This window comes from Thalassophryne amazonica, chromosome 7 (genome assembly GCF_902500255.1).
Source record: "Thalassophryne amazonica chromosome 7, fThaAma1.1, whole genome shotgun sequence".
Lineage (NCBI taxonomy): Eukaryota > Metazoa > Chordata > Actinopteri > Batrachoidiformes > Batrachoididae > Thalassophryne > Thalassophryne amazonica.
This window is the reverse complement of record NC_047109.1, coordinates 56,631,466-56,653,718: the sequence shown is the minus strand read 5'-3', so window position 1 is coordinate 56,653,718 and position 22,253 is coordinate 56,631,466. Positions and strand designations below refer to the sequence as shown.

General features: G+C 42.5%; 1 protein-coding gene across 4 annotated transcripts in view; it reads left to right on the top strand.

The window, feature by feature from the left end:
- The first annotated feature begins 2,460 nt into the window (after positions 1 to 2,460).
- Positions 2,461 to 22,253, top strand: part of otud7b (OTU deubiquitinase 7B) — a 35,804-nt gene continuing 16,011 nt past the window's right edge. For 2 of the 4 annotated variants that reach the window (XM_034174249.1, XM_034174248.1), the window contains exons 1-8: positions 2,461 to 2,598; positions 3,569 to 3,739; positions 3,990 to 4,217; positions 10,307 to 10,408; positions 10,777 to 10,904; positions 13,581 to 13,678; positions 16,150 to 16,277; positions 16,851 to 17,000. In XM_034174249.1, coding sequence (XP_034030140.1) covers positions 2,514 to 2,598; positions 3,569 to 3,739; positions 3,990 to 4,217; positions 10,307 to 10,408; positions 10,777 to 10,904; positions 13,581 to 13,678; positions 16,150 to 16,277; positions 16,851 to 17,000 — 1,090 coding nt within the window. In that variant the 5' untranslated portion in view covers positions 2,461 to 2,513. Of the gene's footprint in view, positions 2,599 to 3,568; positions 3,740 to 3,986; positions 4,218 to 10,306; positions 10,409 to 10,776; positions 10,905 to 13,580; positions 13,679 to 16,149; positions 16,278 to 16,850; positions 17,001 to 22,253 lie in introns of all 4 variants that reach the window. The other 2 variants (XM_034174247.1, XM_034174245.1) reach the window with 1 other exon arrangement.

Sequence of the window (22,253 nt, the reverse complement as noted above, 5' to 3'; positions counted from 1 at the left end):
TGGTATGTTTACCACTGTGTTACATCACCTTTTCTTCTAACAACACTCAATAAGTGTTTGGGAACTGAGGACACTCATGATTGGATATAAAAGGAGCATCCCCAAAAGTCTCAGCCGTTCACAAGCAAAGATGGGGCGAGGATCACCACTTTGTGAAGACCTGCATGAAAGGTGCAGTTTTATCACACAGCACAATGCCACAGATGTCCCAAGATTTGAGGGAGCGTGTAATTGACATGCTGACAGCAGGAATGTCAACCAGAGCTGTTGCTCATGTATTGAATGTTCATTTCTCTACCATAAGCCGTCTCCAAAGGTGTTTCAGAGAATTTGGCAGTACATCCAACCAGCCTCACAACCGCAGACCACATGTAACCACACCAGCCCAGGACCTCCACATCCAGCATGTTCACCTCCAAGATCGTCTGAGACCAGCCACTCGGACAGCTGCTGAAACAATTGGTTTGCATAACCAAAGAATTTCTGCACAAACTGTCAGAAACCGTCTCAGGGAAGCTCATCTGCATGCTCGTCGTCCTCATCGGGATCTCGACCTGACTCCAGTTCGTCGTCATAACCTACTTGAGTGGGCAAATGCTCACATTCGCTGGCGTTTGGCACGTTGGAGAGGTGTTCTCTTCACGGATGAATCCCGGTTCACACTGTCCAGGGCAGATGGCAGACAGCGTGTGTGGCGTCGTGTGGGTGACCGGTTTTCTGATGTCAATGTTGTGGATCGAGTGGCCCATGGTGGCGGGGGGGTTATGGTAAGGGCAGGCGTCTGTTATGGACGAAGAACACAGGTGCATTTTATTGATGGCATTTTGAATGCACAGAGATATCGTGACGAGATCCTGAGGCCCATTGTTGTGCCATCCAAGAACATCACCTCATGTTGCAGCAGGATAATGCACGGCCCCATGTTGCAAGGATCTGTACACAATTCTTGGAAGCTGAAAATGTCCTAGTTCTTGCATGGCCGGCATACTCACCGGACATGTCACCCATTGAGCATGTTTGGGATGCTCTGGACCGGCGTGTACCTTCCTGCCAATATCCAGCAACTTTGCACAGCCATTGAAGAGTGGACCAACATTCCACAGGCCACAATTGACAACCTGATCAACTCTATGCGAAGGAGATGTGTTGCACTGCATGAGGCAAATGATGGTCACACCAGATACTGACTGGTATCCCCCCAATAAACAAAACTGCACCTTTCAGAGTGGCCTTTTATTGTGGACAGTCTAAAGCACACCTGTGCACTAATCATGGTGTCTAATCAGCATCTTGATATGGCACACCTGTGAGGTGGGATGGATTATCTCAGCAAAGGAGAAGTGCGCACTATCACAGATTTAGACTGGTTTGTGAACAATATTTGAGGGAAATGGTGATATTGTGTATGTGGAAAAAGTTTTAGATCTTTGAGTTCATCTCATACAAAATGGGAGCAAAACCAAAAGTGTTGCGTTTATATTTTTGGGGTGTGTGTGTGTGTGTGTGCGTGTGTGCGTGTGGCATGAGTGAGGGCCAGGATGGGTTGTGGGATGAGGACAGGAGAGGGGTAGGGGGGATGTGGGAGCATGCTTTCAGTCTCTGTCCATGTGAGTCAGTTTCTGTCTGTGTGTACTGGAGTTGGAGAAGATAAGGCAGCCAAATGTTCACCAAGGCCATACAAATTCTTCTGGAGGAAAATAATGTGGCGTTTTGTCCTTCAGAGGCTGATAAGCCTGCCATGTTTATGGTTGAGTAGTGAAAAACACCTTTACAGCTTCACATGAACAACCAGATCCAATTATGAATATTCCCTTGTCTCTGACATCTTCCTTTGCAAGGTGTGCATTTGCTCCGAGATGTTATCCACTTTGCGTCTGAGTTCAAGGGCTCAACGCAGTCTGAGAATGTATCGCCTTGCCCAACTCATTAATCATGACAGACAAGTGAGGGGTCGTGGTTCTGGTGGCAGCCATCTTGCCAATTTTCTGGGAGGTCAGGGCAGCACATAAATCAAGTACCAGCCCTCCTACAACAAAAACCAAATATAAATAAATTCTCGACATCGCCCACAGAGAATGGCGCAAAGCATGCAATACGCCACATCTCCCAGGCGTCAAGAACATAGCCCGCAGGGTATTTTCCATCTGGGCACGCAGGGTCCCCCGCCCTGATCTCCTTGTTGAAAAATGGTGACAGTAGCGTCAGTAGCAGTAGACCAGCGGATCAATTCCATGGTTAATCCAATATAGTTTGAAGAATTCACAGTCTGGTGAAGTATGGGATTTGAAGGTTGGAGCAGAGAGAGGAGGAGATGCGACTGCCCTCGCCGGAGTCCCATGCGAAACGTTATTGTGCCAGGCCTATTTCTAACATGTTTTTGTCATTATTAAATTAACACCTCATTTAAGTTGACTCTTATTTTTTTCTGTTCTCTTTCCAGGTGTGACTGATGGTATATATTTCATTTTTTTTCTTTGCAAGCACTGACTCCTAACTAGTGAATTCATGATCACATGACCGTGGATATGGACGCAGTCCTATCCGACTTTGTCCGTTCCACTGGAGCTGAACCAGGTTTGGCCAGAGACCTTTTAGAAGGTGAGTTGGAAGACACTGACATCTCACTATATCACTGGTCTTGGACAGGAAACCTCTGGAAAAGTAAAACATTTAATACATTGTTATCCACGAGGAAAGACATGATTTTTTTTTAAATATGTTGTGATGTTCTTAGAATTGTATGTTCCATCAGTGCAGAAATTTAAATTTTACGTAAAAAAAAATGTAAGTGGTTGCATCGGGTTAAATTTGAAATGGCTTGCACTTGAGTGTTTGAGCAGCTAAAGTTATTTGATAAATCCCATTCATCACAGTTGTAACATTTTTAGCTTTTTTTTTCCATTTAAATGTATTTCGCACATCCATTGCAACCCTAGACTTTACCTTGAGGAATTCTATGTGACCACACAAATATTGGAATCAGTTGGACCAGGCATTAAATAGACTAAAACCTACCAGCTCCCTATTACAAATTCTGCAACAACACAAGTTACAGGTAAAATATGGGTTGAAAATGTAATGGATTGTAGGGAACAAATGCTAATGTTTATTCACTGGAGTAAATATTAAAGTGGTTTGTAAATAAGGTAAACCACCCTACGTTTATGTTGATTTGTGGTAAATGTCTAAACCATTCTGGATGTCATTTGATTCACATAGAGACAAGAGTTAACCCCTTAACGCCCGAATTTATATAGCTGTATATAAAAAAATGTTTTGTGTGTGTTTTTAAGTAGATGGTAAATAATGTTGAGATTATTAATTACACTTTTGCACAAAAAATAAATAGTAATTTTGGTATTTTGGTAATAATTTGTTATAATAATAATAATAATAATAATAATGGTATGTTGTAAATTTGCGACAACAGGCATACTGGTCAATTTGGTATGTTGCATATTTGAGTCAAATATTGTAGCATATATGTGACAGTAGGTGTTAAGGGGTTAAGTTGTCAATTTGCATCTAATTTATCAAATAGATTTTGTTTTTATTCCTTGTCCTGTAGGCAAGAATTGGGATTTCACTGCTGCACTCAGTGACTTTGAGCAGCTGCGAGAGGTGCATGCTGGGAATCTGAGCTATTCATTCACTGGGGAGAGGACATATCAACCTTCTGAAAAGGACATGGCTAGGATAGGACGTCCTCTACTCCACCGCCAAGACGAAGTGGTACAAGGTGAGTTAACTGGTGAAAGACGGGATTCGTCGAGCTCTTGGTTGTTCTGAACCCATTAAGTGATGTTCAGCGGGGCCACAGTGTCAAATCGATGACCATTATAACATAAATATCCTTTATTTGTTTTCATGATTTTTGCATTTCTCCTGGATTAATTCCATATATGAAAAAAAACTATTAGACACCACCTTTTCCCTCATTCAATGTTGTGGGGTTATTGATTGATTGATTGTTTGTTTGTTTGTAGCAGCAACTGAAAAGCGTTTATCAAGGGGTATTTCCCATGCAAGCTCAACCATTGTTTCACTGGCCCGCTCCCATGTGTCGAGCACTGGCAGTACGAGCAGTGAACTCCTCCTGGACACACCTCTGTGCACTTTCCAACTACCGGACCTCACAGTGTACAGGGATGATTTTCGTGGCTTCATTGAGAGGGACCTCATTGAGCAGTCAATGATGGTGGCCTTGGAACATGCTGGTGAGTAGAACCTAACACTATGATCCACATTTGGGTTTGTAGTCTTAACATCCAGGTAGTTAGGACCAGGAAAGTTACTGTGACATCACACCCTCATAATAAAAGGTTATTGCCTCTCAGTGTTTCTTCTGTATATATTTTGTGGCAGCATGATTGCCATCACTGATTCAGTAGGACAGGCACACATTATAGCTGGTCTTTGTGTTTTTTGAAGTGTCTGCTTGGCTGCCAAAATAAGACTTAAAATGGATCTGATTTTGCGTAAAACCTAGGAGCTCCTACAGCGGGCCCCTGATGATGACGACAATGACCATGATGATGACAGGGATTAAAGTTCTCAATCGCTACGACAGATTTCTGCCAATCGGGCCGCCAAAAAGCAGCTTTTGCTCTGGCACCGTCCTGATGAAAAATCATAGCTGGACCTAAGATAGAAAATTCATCGTAGTCAAAATGTTCAAAAATCTTTTTTTTTGTTTTTTTTTCCCTCCTGTCTGTTCTTTTTTGTCCTTTCTGCACTCTCCTGCAGGAGGAGGGTGGGAGTGGGTTTGAGTGTGTCACAGCGCAGTTGACGACTGACGGAGCAAGCAGTGCAGAGTTTTACAAACATATTTTTAAACTTTTCTTTCAATGTCTGTGCTGTCTGTGAGTGTCTTTGCTGTGGTTAAACTAAAACCACAGCTGTAGAGCCGCGACGCATAACAACAAACACTAATGTTCGTCCCCCCCCACAAAAAAAAAAAAAATACACCTGAAATCTGTTTCTGAGGTTGACATAATGTAAAACACACTCATAAAGCCTTCTTACCTCTGTCAGGTCACACTTTCCACATAAATACACAAACTCTTGATCAGACGGGAAGAGGGTGTTGTGGGGGAGACATGCCCTCCACAACACCCCTTGATTTAAGGTCCACTTTTGAAGACATTTATCATACTACTACTATTTATAATAATAATGAGAATAATAATAATAATAATAATGAATAAGTTTTTAACAAGTAAAATGTTTAAATACTCTGGGCCTAAGTTTTACTATAGTTCTGGACTAAGTTTAATTGATGAGCCATATGAAAGTAAATTAATTTAACGTTTTTGTATAACTAAAGTGGGATATGATATTTTTTCTGGAATGTCTAAGCTCTGACATTACTGGGTCTGTTTGGGGTCTTAGCTTTAAAATCAGGTTATTTAGGGTGAGGGAAGCCAAAAATAATAAAATGATTACAGTTCTTGTGGTTAGTAATCTTATCAAATATCAAAGTGAAGCTGGTATGAGTATTCCTTTTACTTATTGACTATCACTACTTCAAACTGTTTTCACCAGTTTCAAGCATGCATAGAATCTCTTTCGACATACCATGCACACAGTCATCGGTAAAGAGTAGCAGGGACTTCTGACTTGCCCGGGAAGGTGATGCGTTCCTTCACTGGATCGTCACTGGTGAATCGCTTTGACCCATACAACAAGCAGCAGTCATTTGAGTCCAGGCATAAGGACTTACGTTGCATCCAGAAAGTATTCACAGTGCTTTAATTTTCCACATTTTATGATGTTACAGCCTTATTCCAAAATGGTTATTAATTTTTTTTTTCCCCTCAAAATTCTTCACACAATACCCCATAATGACATTGTGAAAAAAGTTATAGTTTTGCAAATTCATGAAAAATCATTTAAAAACTAAGAAATCACATGTATTTAAGTATTCACAGCCTTTGCCATGAAGCTCAAAATTGAACTCGGGCGCATCCTGTTTCCACTGATCATCCTTAATATGTTTCTAAACCTTAATTGCAGTCTACCTGTGGTAAATTCATTTGACTGGACATGATTTGGAAAGGCACACACCCGTCTACATCAAAGGTCCCACAGTTGACAGTGCATGTTGGAGCACAAACCAAGTATGAAGTCAAAGGAATTGCCTGTAGACCTCTAAGACAGGATTGTCTCGAGGCACAAATCTGGGGAAGGGTACAGAAATATTTCTGCTGCTTTGAAGGTCCCAGTGAACACAGTGGCCTCCATCATCCGTAAATGGAAGATGTACAGATCCACCAGGGCTCTTCCTATTGCTGGCCGCCTGTCTAAAATGAGCGATCAGAGGAGAAGGGTCTTAGTCAGGGAGGTGACCAAGAACCCGATGGTCACTCTGTCAGAGCTCCAGCATTTCTCTCTGGAGAGAAAAGAACCTTCAGAAGAACAACCATCTCTGCAGCAATCCACCAATCAGACCTGGATGGTAGAGTGGCCAGACGGAAGCCACTCCTTAGTTAAAGGCACGTGGCAGCCCACCTGAAATTTGCCAAAAGGCACCTGAAGGACTCTCAGACCATGAGAAACAAAATTCTCTGGTCTGATGAGACAAAGATTGAACTCTTTGGTGTGAATGCCAGGCGTTGTGTGTGTGGAGGAAAACCAGGCACCATCCCTAGAGTGAAACATGGTGGCAGCATCATGCTCTGGGGATGTTTGTCAGTGGCAGGAACTGGGAGACTAGTCAGGATCAAGGAAAAGATGAATGCAGCAATGTACAGAGACATTCTGAATGAAAACCTGCTCCAGAACGCTCTTGACCTCAGACTGGGGCGACGGGTCATCTTTCAGCAGGACAGTCACCCTAAAGCAAGGTTTACACACAGACGGTTTTGTCGGCGAGTAGTACGTAGACTGAAGTTTGCGGTAGTTCCGGCTGTTTTTGCGGTGGAAAGGGGCGGACCTTGATCACACAGAGCGAGTTGCTGTGGAAAGCTCCCAATACAGAGAGTATCATTATTTGCTTCAGGAGCTGTGTCTGGGTGACGGCCGCTTTCAGCGGTCCTTCCACCTCTGCAGGACCCAGTTTGAGGATTAACTGTCCTGTAAACGTGCGCACATGTAAACAATTAAAAAAAAAAAAAAACTCTGTTGCTTGCTGCAGCTCGCTCTTTCCCCCCAAAAAACTGTCATAATTGTGTTTAGAAACCAGTCACCATTTGTTTTATTATACATCTGTGTAGTTAATTAATAAAATATTCTCTACAGACGATTCGCTCGCGCGCGCAAGTAAAAAGAGAGAAAGAAAAAAGAAACTCGATCCGCTCCCCGCTGCTGTTTGCTGCGGGCTGCTCCTCGTTCTTTCCCCCAAAAACTGTCATAATTGTGTTTAGAAGCCAGTCACCATTTGCTTTATTATACAGCTGTGTAGCTAATAAGTAAAATAATCTCCAGGACGATTCGCACGCGCACGCATGTAAAATAAAATTAAAAAGAACCTCCGCTCCAAGCTGCTGTGGTGCTGCTGCTCACTCCAAAAACTGTCATGATTGTAAAATAAAGGACAAAAGAGACATAAGTCCTGCTGACAGGCTGCTACCAGATACAGGACATGTTCACATCTTCAAACTACAGACATCTCCACGTCACTACATATTCAGTCCCTGATTGGTCATCGCGGCGCGACGAGAACTGCGGCCCTACAGGAAGCGGCAGGATGAAACGGCGATTAAAAAATATCAAATGCCGTTGTTCGTCATCACCGTCGAGGTCTCTGGGAGTGCTCCCGGAATTATTCGACATGTTGAATAATTTTTTCGACGATTCCCGGTAAAGCATGAACTAAGGCACGCCCCCTAGTGCCGGCATTAACAACGGCGTGTGATCCTTAAGACGGCCAAAAACTCTTCCAGGACGCTTCCGGGAGCTCTTACCATCTGTGTGTAAACGGGGCTTAAGCACACAGCCAAGATATCAAAGGAGTGGCTTCAGGACAACTCTGTGGATGTCCTTGAGTGGCCCAGCCAGAGTCCAGACCTGAATTCGATTGAATATCTCTGGAGAGATCTGAAAATGGTTGTGCACCGACACTCCCCATCCAACCTGATGGAACTTGAGAGGTGCTGCAAAGAGGAATGGGCAAAACTGCCCAAAGATAGTAGATGCACCAAGCTTGTGGCATCATATTCAAGAAGACTTGAGGCTGTAATTGCTGCCAAAGGTGTATCAACAAAGTATTGAGCAAAGGCTGTGAATACTTATTTACATGTGATTTCTTAGTTTTTATGTTTTAATAAAGTTGCAAATTTTCAAAAATACATTTTTCATGTTGTCATTATGAGGTGTTGTAAGTAGAATTTTGAGGTAAAAAATTAGTTTACTCCATTTTGGAGTAAACTCCATACTGTAACATAACAAAATGTGGAAAAAGCGAAGTGCTGTGAATACTTCCAGGATGCACTGTACTTTAACCCCCAAAATTAAAAAAGACATCCCTGTATATTCATAAATGGACTGCATTTATATAGCGCTTTTCTGTCTATATTAGTCGCTCAAAGCGCTTCACAATTATGCCTCACATTCACCCCGATGTCAGTGTGCTGCCATACAAGGCGCTCACTACACACCGGGAGCAATAGGGGATTAAAGGCCTTGCCCAGTCAGATTTTCCAGTCAGGCGGGGATTTGAACCCATGATCTTCTGGACTCAAGCCCAACACCTTAACCACTAGACCATCACCTCCCCCATATTCATGCTTTTGTACATGCATGTTCGCTAAATCAAATCAGTTAATCAATTCAGTAGAGCTGTGGACAGCGAGCTGTGATGCACCATTGTTGTTGGCAACAAATGGAAACATGACCAAAAACAAAACTGTCACAGAGCAGTTTCCGCTTTGCCAAGGTGAAGCCTTGATTCCTCGTTGAAACACCAACACTTGCGCAAATTGTTTCACTAAGTTTGATCACTTGGAGTTTACTGATATCTACTGGTCAGATTTATAATACTCTTCCTATGATACAAGGTCTATTAGAAAAGTATCCGACCTTATTATTTTTTTCAAAAACCATATGTATTTGAATCACGTGTGATTGCGTCAGACGAGCTTGAACCCTCGTGCGCATGCGTGAGTTTTTCCACGCCTGTCGGTTGCGTCATTCGCTTGTGAGCAGGCTTTGAGTGAGGAGTGGTCCAGCCCCCTCGTCAGATTTTCATTGTCAGGAAATGGCAGAATGATTTGGGCTTTTTTTCCATCAGAATTTTTCAGAAACTGTTAGACTGGCAGCTGGAAACCATTAGAAAAATTTATCTGGCTTTCGGTGAAAATGTTACGGGCTTGGTAGAGAATAAGGAGTGTTACTGTCACTTTAAGGACGGCCCCCAGTGGCTGTGGGGCGCGCCGCGCTCCGAAGCCGCCATCGACAGGCTGAACGACCATTTCATTTCTAAACGGATGGCTGTCTGGATCCGTGACCATCGTGTGCCATTTCTCTGGTTATCACAAGAGCTGGACATCAACCATTTTCCGGCAGATTTCACTTTTAACAAGAGATTTTGTCATGGAAAGCCGAGCGGAGGCTTCGCGCATCACGATGGATTCGCTACTGGAGTGAGACAATACCACCTCCGTTTTGGTCTCACAGGACGGCTTTGAGATGGCGTTCAGACAGCTGTCGGTGGTTTTTCCATCGAGTGATTATCCGAGAAATTGTGGATGTGCCTGCACATGCCAGAACATGTCCCATGAGGCTTTATCACGGCATTGCTTTGCGCCATGCGGCATGCCGCGACGCGCAAAGCCTCCGCTCCTCTTTCCATGACAAAAACTCCTGTAACAGTGGAATGTGCCATTCACTTCCAAACTGGACGCTGTGTTTTATCCGGGATGTCGTCTGACTAGCACAGGAATTGTGAAAAGACGTGGACATCAGCACTTTTTCGGCACATTGAGACAGACGTGCAGAGGAATTCCATAATGGTTTTTGAAAAAAATAAGGTCGGATACTTTTCTAATAGACCTCGTATTACAAACTGGAGGCCACATACCACAGTTTCTGTGGACTATAGGTATTGTTGATCAGACTGATAGATGGAAATACCTTTGTCCATAATAGCTAACAGTTATTTGAATAAGTTGCTTTATACTTGTATAATTTGTGAATGTTCAGTCAATGTTTAAAAAAATAAATGTTTTTGTTGTCTGAACATTTGACCTTTTTTCATACTCTTAAAATAATCAGAAATGGGCAGCCCTGATGGTTTTCTTGTGTTCACGATTACTGACCAATTTTTAATTCTAAATAGGGGAGCTGATTTTAACCCTTTCTTATATAGGCAGACTGAACTGGTGGACAAAAGTAGTTCCCAACTGTCAGAGTCTGCTTCCTCTGGCAACAAGTGGAGATGGAAATTGCCTATTACATGCAGCCTCACTTGGTGAGTATCATAGAGCTTTCATGACCCCCAAATAGCGTGTAAGTTCACGCTACGTTAGCTTTCATTAACAGAGCTTCTGTGTTGAGCTTAAACACTAATTGCTTTCCACAGATTTAAGTGCACCTTCACTGAGCTTACATGGGTCATTTAGCCACCAAGGCTAGAAAATTAATGACAGGACTGATGTGCATGTATTGTTTCAGCATTTGTGGTACATTTCCTGGATCCATATTTTCACTATAGAAAATACTCAGAAGTTAACTGAGACTAGTTTAGATTTTCAAATACTTGTTTCGTATAATTTTAAAGTGCCGTTTTAAATAAGAGACTTGAATGTTTTTGTTTTGTTTGCCAATTTACGGATGCAGGTATGTGGGGCTTTCATGACCGGGACTTGATGTTGCGGAAGTCCCTTTATGCACTGATGGATCACGGGTTCGAAAGGGATGCACTGAAGCGAAGGTGGAGGTGGCAGCAGACCCAGCAAAATAAAGAGGTCTGTTTTTAATGCTGCTCATTTATCTCTACAAACAGAAGTTTGAGGGGTGTAGGAATTGTCCATCTGTCTGTCTATGATTCTTGTGAATGCAGCTCTTCCAAACTGGCTGTTGGATTTCAGTGAAACTTCACATAGCACATGATATGACGGCCGTTCCCCCTTTATGTGTTCAAATTGAGGGAACAAAGTGAATTCTACATCAGTGGACACAACTCTGTGCCTGGAGATTATTTGTCTTGCATATTTTCCTCTCTCCCTGCTCTGCTGACAGATTGACTCAGTCTGATGTGTTCAGCCAATAAAAAGAACTAGCAGTCAAATGTTGACAGAGCAGAGAGAGATTTGAAATGTGCAGTGAAGGTGATCTCTATTATGAAGGGTCAAAGTGATCAAAATTAATTGAAATATTGACTGTCGTAAATATGGACGCAGTAAAAAAAGAAAGCAGTAAAACTTTGAATGTGGTTAAAAGTGAAAGCAATAAATATTGAATGTTTAAAAAATCAAAAGGGTAAAACTGGACCTGATAAAAATGGAAGGTATGAAGTACTAAATATGAAAATGAGTGACGCAAAAAACATCTGATTAATATTGCCCCTTTGAAAATTTGAATTGTTAAATTTGGATGCCATTAAAATCACATTATGGTAAATATTAATGTTATAAATGTCTTAAAAATATAACATTGGCTAATTTAATTCAGTGCCTCGATTTTAGTACCGCTACTTTACCCACTTCAATTGTATCATTTGCTCTACTCGATTTAATAATGAATGTTTTCCTTCACTGCCTCAATTTTAGCAGGTCCGCTTTACCCACTTCAGTTTTATCATTCACCGCATCAACTGTGCAATTTTGCTCACTTCCATTGTATTGGAATACGGCAGTAGCCACTGTTGCGACAGCGGAAATTTGTAGTCCAGAGCCACTGCGCATGTCACTGACCGCAGGGTGGCGCCATTGGGAGTCGCAGGTGAAGAGCGTCCAAATGACGTCGTTTTATGCGCAACACAAACATAAACAATGGCGGACTCCGTGTGTTTGCTGTTCTGTTAGTTTTTAAGAAAAAGATGGTGGCGACGAGACGAAACACGGTTGAAAAATACAGAAGACTTGATTAGCTGTATATCTAGTTCAGGGGGGTAATCATTACAGGAGATTAAATTGCCATTTCTCAGTTGTACTTGCATTAACCACCAGCATATTTGTAAAATCTTACTACATCCACTGTTGAACTTTTCAAGACTCTGAATCGAGCTTGATTGCTTGAGTTGCACATTTCCAGAATTAGACAGTGACAGTAAGAGGATGTCTAGTCTCAGGTGAATTCTGATAAATAACAGTTGCACTTTGGATGTTCAGAATGTTCTATGCAAATGCAATAAAATTTGGAAAACTAGTTTTGACTATCATAGCTACAGTTTTTAATTATTAACTGGAAAAGCAATAATGCCCAGTTTCCCATACAGTCCCAGTGACCATGTAAATATTTGTGTATAACAACTTCCACACTGCCTGTTGAGCAACTCTTTAGCAATGCAGGAAGGTTGTTCCACCCTAAAAGGTGCAGAATCAGTGATTATTGTTTCAAGAATGTATGCTGGTCAAGAGCAATCCAGCTTTCAAATTGAAAACCTATTTCAAACCTGGCCTGGCATTGTTAATCTGGTACATACATTTAATAAAAGTTCATTTTAAATAGCTCACTTTTTTGTTTGTTTTTGTCATGTCTGTGTTGAGAGAGGGCAGCACGGTGGCCTAGTGGTTAGCACTGTTGCCTCGCAGTGAGAAGGTCATGGGTTCAATTCCCGCCTGTGGCCTTTCTGCGTGGAGTTTGCATGTTCTTCCGTGTTTGCGTGGGTTTCCTCCGGGTGCTCTGGTTTCCTCCTACATCCAAAGACATGCAGGTTAGGTGGATTGGAATCTTTAAATTGTCCATAGGTGTGTGAGTGAGTGTGAATGTGTTTGTTTGTGGCCCAGTGACAGACTGGTGTCCTGTCTAGGGTGTACCCCGCCTTGCGATCTGACTGTTGGGATAGGCTCCAGCCCCCCGCGACCCTTTATTAGACTAAGTGTCTGAAGATGAATGTGTGTGTGTGTTGTGGGGATCAGGTGTAGAATAACGCGGTCATAACAGTTTAATTTCTCACTAATGGAATAGAATTAGCAGGTGAGCAGAGCCGAGCTCCATAAAGTTATTTAGACGAACGCTTACAAAATCACTATCATACAGTATGATGATTAATTAAATACAAAATTCCAATTTTGTCCTGTTGAAAATGTCAGACCAGAATTATGTCCTTTCATGCACATCTTCAGGTGGTGTGCTACCATTTGTGATGATGTATTGATATTCACCAAACAGCTTAAGAAGCATTGAGCCTACAAGATTTATGGGCAAAAGAAAGGACAAATGTGCTAATTCTTACATACTCACCCTCAAATTTTGTTTGCAAAGGGTACTTATATACCCTAAATACCCTTATTGCAAAGGATATTTAGATCATTTTAGTTTTGCTGTTATGTGAGCCATCATTTGCTTTATAAAGCTTCTACTTTTTGTTCACTGTCAGTGTGCAATATTTTGAAAAAGATAAAACACCAGTGAATGGTTTTGTAACATTGGTCATTCTCCTCCTAAATGGTAAATGTGTGCTTGTCCTTTCTCCTCAGTCTGGGCTGCTTTATACTGAGGAGGAGTGGCAGAAGGAGTGGAATGAACTGCTGAAGCTGGCCTCCAGTGAGCCAAGAATACACTACAGCACCAACGGGTAAGGTCTACTTTAAGCAGTGCAGCCACTCTTCTCTGCATACAACTGATTTCATCAGATCTCAGAAGCTAAGCAGAACAGGTCCTGAATAGTAGTTGGATGGGAGACCTCTTAGGAAGACCAGAGAGTGTGTGTTTCTCCAGGTGAAACTGGAGGTGCGTCTGGAAAGGCATCCAGCAATGGGGATCTGTACTGGAACCGCTATGGTGATCCTCATCAACCAGAGGAAGTTGAAAGACCAACGATGATCAAATCTTGAAGTGAACAATCATATCTAAGTCTTCTGTGCCAATGAGTCAGTCTTTTGCTTCCCATAATCCTAATATCTCCTCTCACACAGACATAACACTGTTGGCAACTCTCCCAAATCTGTGACGTTCTCTGTTGCAGCCCGCTCAAAAATACCTGTGTTTTGGTATGAAGTTAAAGTCACATGTATAAGACTGTTTGACGATGTCACAAAGGCAATGTCGCATAATTGATGGATGATAGTAACAGGATTGTTGTGGATACTCGTGTGTATGTGGCATGAATGACTGTCTTCCTTTTTTTTCAGAAAATCACAACTGCTAGGAATGTGGCAGGACTGTCATGCATGTGTCATTATACTGTTTTTCGCTGATTTTCAACCTGCAACACATTGCCAACATGCATTTTTCTGTGACAGATGAGAATATGGCATGCACACCTGTGACATTTTGTCTTGAACCTGTGTCAGCATGGTTATTAAAGTATTCACTACTGTGTTCAAGAAGCTAGAAGTCAAGCTGCATGGACTACTTACTAGTCTATATTCTGACATTGGTATCATTATGTTGCTTATGGCCCAGTCACACGGCACACGATGATTCCTGAATGAAGGGAAAAAGTAAAAAAAAAAAAGTCACAATTCATTGAGAAAAGTTGGATGAAAGAGCTTTATCACAGAAAGAGGAAATTAACAAAACTGAAGCTTTAAATGAAACATGCCTGGAGCCACAGCTGGAGCAGTGTGTGTCTGCATCTCTGAGTTCCAGGACTCAGAGCTGGGACGGAGCTCATAGCGCCTGAGTCCTGGAGAAACTGCAAACAGAAGCTGTGGAGATCTGTGTGCACATTGGTGGACCACCTGTTCCGGTTCCTCGTCCAGAACAAAAGAGGGATCATTTCCTTCGTCATCAGAACCCACACTGTCTGTCGACACGCTGCGCACTCCGTCTTGCTCCAATTAAAAAAAAAAAAAGTAAAAAAATTAAAAAAAAAACTTCTGGTGTCCATAGTCACTGCTGTATCGCTGTATTACGTTACTAAGCTTTTTTATATATATATATATATATATATATATATATAAAACAGAAAACTGTCAAAACAGGGAATAAATATAAGTGTAAAGATGATTGAATATATCAGAGCAGTAAAGTGATCAGTCCGTGTGAATGTGCACTGACTCACGTGCAGTTATTTCAACCAGCTGCAGCTGATCCACGACATGAATTCTGCCTTCCAGAACAGCTCTTTATATAATCTTTTGAATTATCTACCTGTTGCCACATGTACATAAAGGCTGGATTGTCATTCCTACACTCATGTTGTTATATTTAATAAAAAATAATAAGCACACTCTGCAGCTTCTGCTCTCGCTACCGCTGCGCTCAAGTACATCAGAAATTACACAACTTTTTTGTTGTTTCAAATTCAGCAGTTGCTTGTGGCAAAATAATTAATTGTATCCACACAAAAGATTAATTCTCCCCTATATAAGGTGCCTGAGCCCATTGACCTGACTCCCCACACAGATAAAAATATCCAAGCAAACAGGCTAAGTATGCCCTGTAATTTCCGATGGTACATGAACGCAGCAGCAGCCTCAGTGCTCACAAACCGACTTCTGCGCTGTGTGAAAACATTCAGCTGGTCGAACAAAGTCAAACTAAACAATAACATTACAAAAACTAAACAAACAATTAAAAAACCGTCAAGAAACAAAACACAGATGAATTAAGGTTTTCACTGCCCTTCATTCAAATTTTTCCACACTTTACAAAATCACAATGCCAACGAAAGTCCAGATTTCTTGTTTCGTCAGGGCTTCATTGCTTTTCATTAAGTGCCGTGTGACTGGGCCATTACTTGCAGCATCATTACATCCAGCGTGTGTGAATTCAGCTATAACATTTCAGAAATTAAGAGAATTCTCTTAAACAAAAAAAAAAAAGATGTGGAATAAATTTGGGAGAGTTTAGGCATACTTTATTTTTAACGGACATTTTTTTTCTTCTTCTAATATAAAAACCCCCTCGTTTTTCTGTGCAATTCAGTATGTATTACTTGGTAAAGGTATTTTGAAATAACCATTTATTTTCTTAATAGTCTTCTTGACACCAAACTAAGGAGATCTTGCACTGTAACTTTGCAGTTGACTTTAAAATTTGATTATCACTGTTTTTACAACAGTGTTACAAGGTTAACCTAGAGTTTATTTTTGTCCTCAGGGTGGATCCCTCAGATGAGCCAGTGTATGAGAGCTTAGAGGAATTCCATGTTTTTGTTTTGGCCCATGTCCTCAGAAGGCCTGTAGTCGTGGTGGCCGACACCATGCTGAGAGACTCTGGAGGAGAAGGTAAAAAAAAACCTGACGGCACACTGATAATACCTTTTACATTTCATCTCAATGTGTCTCACATAGTTTGGTTTTGTCATATGCAGAATTTGTGGCATTGTGACAATGAATTGCCATAATCACACAATGTAGTTAAATTGTCAAGAATTTCCTGTGTTGAATGTATGAAGTCAAGAAAACCTGTCTGGTTTCTAAAGCACTTCGAAACAAACAAGGCAAGGAACTGCAAAGTAATTTGATATGTCTCTCATTTCACAAATGTCCTTCCTAAAATTGCACTCTTGTGAACGAACAGAGGCAATAGTTGTAGTAGTGAATTAGCCCTGTAGAAATGATTTGACAAAATAGATTTACTGATGATTAAGCTTGACCGTGTTATTGAATTTAGTCAGTTTGCCAAAAATGTACTTATAAAATCAATCCCGACAGTTTATATAGTGGTTCTTGTTTTTATAGAAAGAAGAAAAAGCCCCATTTTTCCTCCTTTGGCTCAAATCATCTGTCGATTTCCTGTGAAAAATGTGCTGGCATCATGCTTTTCTAATGTTGAGTGTCCTTGTTTCTCCTTCATAGCATTTGCTCCCATCCCATTCGGAGGAATCTACCTACCGCTGGAAGTGCCACCTGCGAAGTGCCATCGCTCGCCCCTGGTACTGGCATATGACCAGGCACACTTTTCTGCCCTGGTTTCCATGGAACAGAAGGACAGCAATAAAGAGCAAGGTAATGATGTTTGTCTTTTTTCATGGTTTCCATTCAAATGGGGACATTTTCAAGACCCAAATCACAGTTCATCAATAAGAGATGGGATTCAAAGGTTGGAGTCATTGGTAACCACATTTTATTGATTTCTGGAGTCATGTACATCTACTTTGTGATAGTTGGTACCTTTGCTTGGTGCAGAAGTCGCATTTAGTTTCACTTAATTTATCATTTGTGACTCTGCATATGCAATTAAATAATTGGAATTTGTAGTTGAATTTCTTTCCTTTTTCACATTTCATGTTAAAGAATAAAGTTTTACACCAGTTTTCATGAAATGTATTGCAGCCCCTATGTGAAAGTAACCCCCCCCCCCCCCCCCCCCAATCTTCATGAGTATGTTTATTCATAATGTATATGTATATATAAACCGGATACACACACTCACCAGACTAAAGTAAAAATCCCAATGTTTTATATGGTTTTCCATGTAATAAACACCATATATGCTGGATTTTGTATAAAGGATTTTTGCTCACATCGGACAAAATGTCCCGTTCCATTGCATTGTATTTCCATTCAGAACCCCTCACATGTACTGGACAGCGCAGTCTGGGCATGTCCAGCCACAACAGAAGTACAAAATGAAGTTCAGCACTGACACTAGCCGATTCGAAGAAAGTGGGTACCACATTTCCTTGATTAAATGCCTGGGCGTTTATTTTTTTCAAACCGTGCTCAGAACCAGTGCCTCAACGAGGCAGGCCTATATAGCATTAGGTTTCACACGTCACTGGGTGTGGTGAACCAAAGACAGCTGCTTTAGATCAGAGCCCTCTGCGTCCATGCGAACCTTCTCCGTAGCCTGACACACGGAGACTGCAAGGGCTGTGATTGGTCACTTTTCCAGTTTAACTCCTTCCTCTCCTGTCATATTTTAATTTTAGTTTTTGCAGTGCGCACGCCAATTATATTTTGATCATGGTTCAAATAGAGGAATGTTTCACAGAAAAGTCCACAAATATAACCAAGGAGTTGGAAAAAGATGCTCAAATCACCCACAATTTGTGGAGGAAAATTGCACTGACTGTAATGTTGGTTTGGAGGTTGATGATTATATAAAGAACTGGAGCTCATTGAGGGACAAATTGATCCAGAAAAAGCCACTGTTCCTGAGGTAAATTGCATTAAGACACTCAGACATAACTGAGAACTTTAAAAGGATAATACGCACATCAACATCATTGCATGGTTATGAAGTTAGGCAGTTACAGAAACATAAATCAGGCTAGGATTTTAAAGTACCACTCCCCAGTGGACTTAGAAAAAAGAGTGACTCGACCAAATGTATTCTTTTTAAAGCACATAATGACCAGTGTTTAAGCCAGGCGTTTGTTTTGTTGGTTTTTTTCTTCAGGCAGGCTCCTATTCAAGGTCAGGCGTTTAATCAAGGAAATACGTAAGCCTAGTTAATGCCTGGGATTCCCCAGAGATCATTCGGGGCCTCCTGACTGTAACTAATCCGTCACATACATTTTAGGGTTATTTTAAGGTTTTATACATACAGCGGTTATAATAGACAAAATTTCGCTGGACCGCCTGAATCCATTGTGTGTGTGTGTGTGTGTGTGTGTGTGTCTATATATATATGTGTGTGTGTATATTCATTCATTTTATTTATTTGAGACAGGGACAGTGCACAATATACATTATCCTTAAATAGGAGAGATGCATTATGCCAGATTGTAGCACATGTTCTAATTTCCACCTGTAGTCCCTAGACAGGCTGATGAAAAACAATTAAAAAGATGAAATTTACAATATATTACATTAAATTTTTAAAATTAGACACTGTGTCCAAAGCACATGACATTAGATCACATTATGGTTACATGTCTGACCCAAGAGCAACCAATTTTTAACCAGTCGTGAAAAAGTGTAAAAGTTTGTACAAGAAATAAGTTCAGTTGGTAACATATTCCACTGGTGCATGGCCACACAAGAGAATGCTGAGTTCCCAAAAGTTGTTCTATGTCTGGGAATCCTGCACTCACCTCGACCCATCAACCGAGTGGCTCGAGATGTTTTTGCTGAGTTCAAGGATATGAAAGTTTTTAATGGCGGAGCAGCAGTGCCATGAATGATTTTAAACAACAAACATAAATTTGAGTACATGATTGAATTTTCAACGCTCAGAATATTATATTTTGAGAGTATCTGACAATGATGAAATAAGTTTTTTCTTATCATGAATCTTGAGAGAGCTTTTATAAAGTGATTGAAGAGGCCTTAGGGCAGTTTCGCACGCCTGCGACCAACTTGTCATACAGTAGCGAAAATGTGGTATAATCATTGCATTAAGATATACATTAAAAGCTTCGATGGTAAGAGAGTTTCGAATGTATCTATAATTTGTCAAATTTAAAGTGTTTATCTTTTTAACATGTTTCTTAAAATTCAAATTTGAATCAAGTATTATACCCAGATATCTATATTGATCAACATTATGAATTTTCTGACCACCGATTAAAACTTCAGGACATTTCTGAAGTTTATTTTGGTTTGTAAAAAACATAGATACCGTTTTTTTCAATATTTAAAGTAAGGCAGGAATTTTTTAACCAATGAGAAACCAACTTCATCTCTCTTGTTAGTTTTTGAGCTACCTCCTCCACGGTTTTTCCATGGGTATACACTACAGTGTCATCAGCATACATAATTGTTTTAACATTGCAGACAGATGGAAGATCATTAATATAAAGTGTGAACAACAGTGGCCCTAAAATAGAGCCCTGAGGCACACCTAGTCTGCATGGTCTTAAAGGGGATGTTACTTCACCCATAGTTACACACTGCTGCCTGTCACTGAGGTACGATCTTATCCAATGAATTGTATTGGTATGAAAGCTGAATGTAGTTAATTTGTTAAGAAGAAGTTTGTGGTTAACAGTGTCAAAAGCTTTCCTCAAGTCCAGAAAGTCTGCTCCTACCACTCCTCCCATATCCAAACTGGATTTTATTTCTTCTAAAAAATAACAGCATGCGGTCTCGGTTGAGTAGTGTTTTCTAAAACCAAACTGAAGAGGATGTAAAGCCTCAACAGACTCGATGTTCCATCAACTGCATTGCTACAACCTTTTCAAAGACGGTTGGAGATGGTTGGAAGGATACTGATAGGCCTGTAGTTGGAGACTTGGAGCTTGTCTCCAGACTTGTAGACAGGCTTAACTACAGCTGTTTTTAAAACCGTGGGGAAGGTGTTTTCACATATTGACTGATTTATCACTTTTGTTAAAAGTGGGGTTAGAGTTTCTTTTGTTCCTTTAAGAAAGCAGTGTCAATACCAAAGTTGTCCTTAGTTTTACTCTTGTTTAGTTGTGAAATCCCCCTCTAGCTGCCACCTTATCGTGGTGGGGGAGTTTGCGTACCCGGATGATCCTAGGAGCTATGTTGTCGGGGCTTTGTGCTCCCTGTAGGGTCTCACAAGGCACACAGGTCCGAGGTGACGGGGTCAGACTAAGGGCAGTTCAGAACTTCCTTGACCAGTAAAAAAATCAAGGGCCGAGACGTCGCCCGGTATGGCGGAGCCGAGGCCCCACCCTGGAGCCAGTCCTGGGGTTGGGGCTCGGGCCTTATCCCATGGGGCCTGGCCGGGCTCAGCCCGAACGAGCGTTGTGGGTTCGCCCCCTGCAGAGAGGATTGGGTGGCGGTTGAGGGCGAGTGGCCCGGCGGCCGGTCCATGCTCACAGCCCCTGGCTGTTGGGACGTGGAATGTCACCTCGCTGGGGGGGAGGAGCCTGAGCTTGTGTGGGAGGTTGAGAGATACCGACGAGAGATAGTCGGGCTCACCTCCACGCACAGCTTGGGCTCTGGTACCCAACTCCTGGAGAGGGGCTGGACACTTCATTTTTCTGGCATTGCCCACGGGAAGAGGCGGAGAGCTGGGGTCACATTGCTTATTGCTCCCCAGCTCAGTCGCCATGTGTTGGAGTTCACTCCGGTGAACGAGAGGGTCGCGTCCATACGCCTTCGGGTTGGGGACACGTCTCTCACCGTTGTCTCGGCCTACGGGCTGAGCAGCAGTGCAGAGTACCCGACCTTCCTGGAGTCCCTGGGAGGGATACTAGATAGCGCTCTGACTGGGGACTCCATTGTTCTCCTGGGGGATTTCAACGCCCACGTGGGCGGCGACAGTGAGACCTGGAGGGGGGTGATCGGGAAGCACGGCCTCCCCGATCTGAACCCGAGTGGTGTTCAGTTGTTGGACTTCTGTGCTAGTCACAGTTTGTCCATCACGAACACCATGTTCGAGCACAAGGGTGTCCATAAGTGCATGTGGCACCAGGACACCCTGAGCCGGAGGTCGATGAACGACTTTGTAGTCGTATCATCTGACCTTCGGCCACGTGTCTCAGACACTTGAGTAAAGAGAGGGGCAGACTGTCGACTGATCACCACCTGGTGGTGAGTTGGATTCGCTGGAAGGGGAGGAAGCCGGTCAGACCTGGCAGGCCCAAACGTATTGTGAGGGTCTGCTGGGAACGACTGGCGGAACCCTCTGAGCTTCTCCCAGATCCCGGGGGAGGTTGGACACATGGAGTCCGAGTGGACCATTTTCTCCACCTCCATTGTCGATGCAGCCACTCGTAGCTGACAGGTACAGGCAGGCAAAGCGTGCCGCAGCCCTTGCGGTCGCAGAGGCAAAAATTCGGATCTGGGAGGAGTTCGGGGAGGCTATGGAGGAGGACTATCGGTCGGCCTCGAAGAGATTCTGGCAAACTGTCCGACGCCTCAGGGGGCGGAAGCAGCTCTCCACCAGCACTGTTTACGGTGCGGGTGGGGAGCTGTTGACCCTGACTGGGGATGTTGTCAGGCGGTGGAAGGAGTACTTCGAGGATCTCCTCAATCCCATCATCACGTTTTCCGAAGAGGAAGCAGAGACTGGGGACTCGGAGGCGGACTCATCCATTACCCAGGCCGAAGTCACCGAGGTGGTTAGAAAGCTCCTCGGTGGCAGGGCTCCTGGGGTGGATGAAATCCGTCCTTAGTACCTTAAGTCTCTGGATGTTGTGGGACTGTCTTGGCTGACACGCCTCTGCAACATCGTGTGGCGATCGGGGACAGTGCCTCTGGATTGGCAGACCGGGGTGGTGGTCCCTCTGTTTAAGAAGGGGGACCGGAGGATGTGTTCCAACTATAGGGGGATCACACTCCTCAGCCTCCCCGGTAAGGTCTATTCCAGGGTACTGGAGAGGAGAATTCGACTGATGGTCG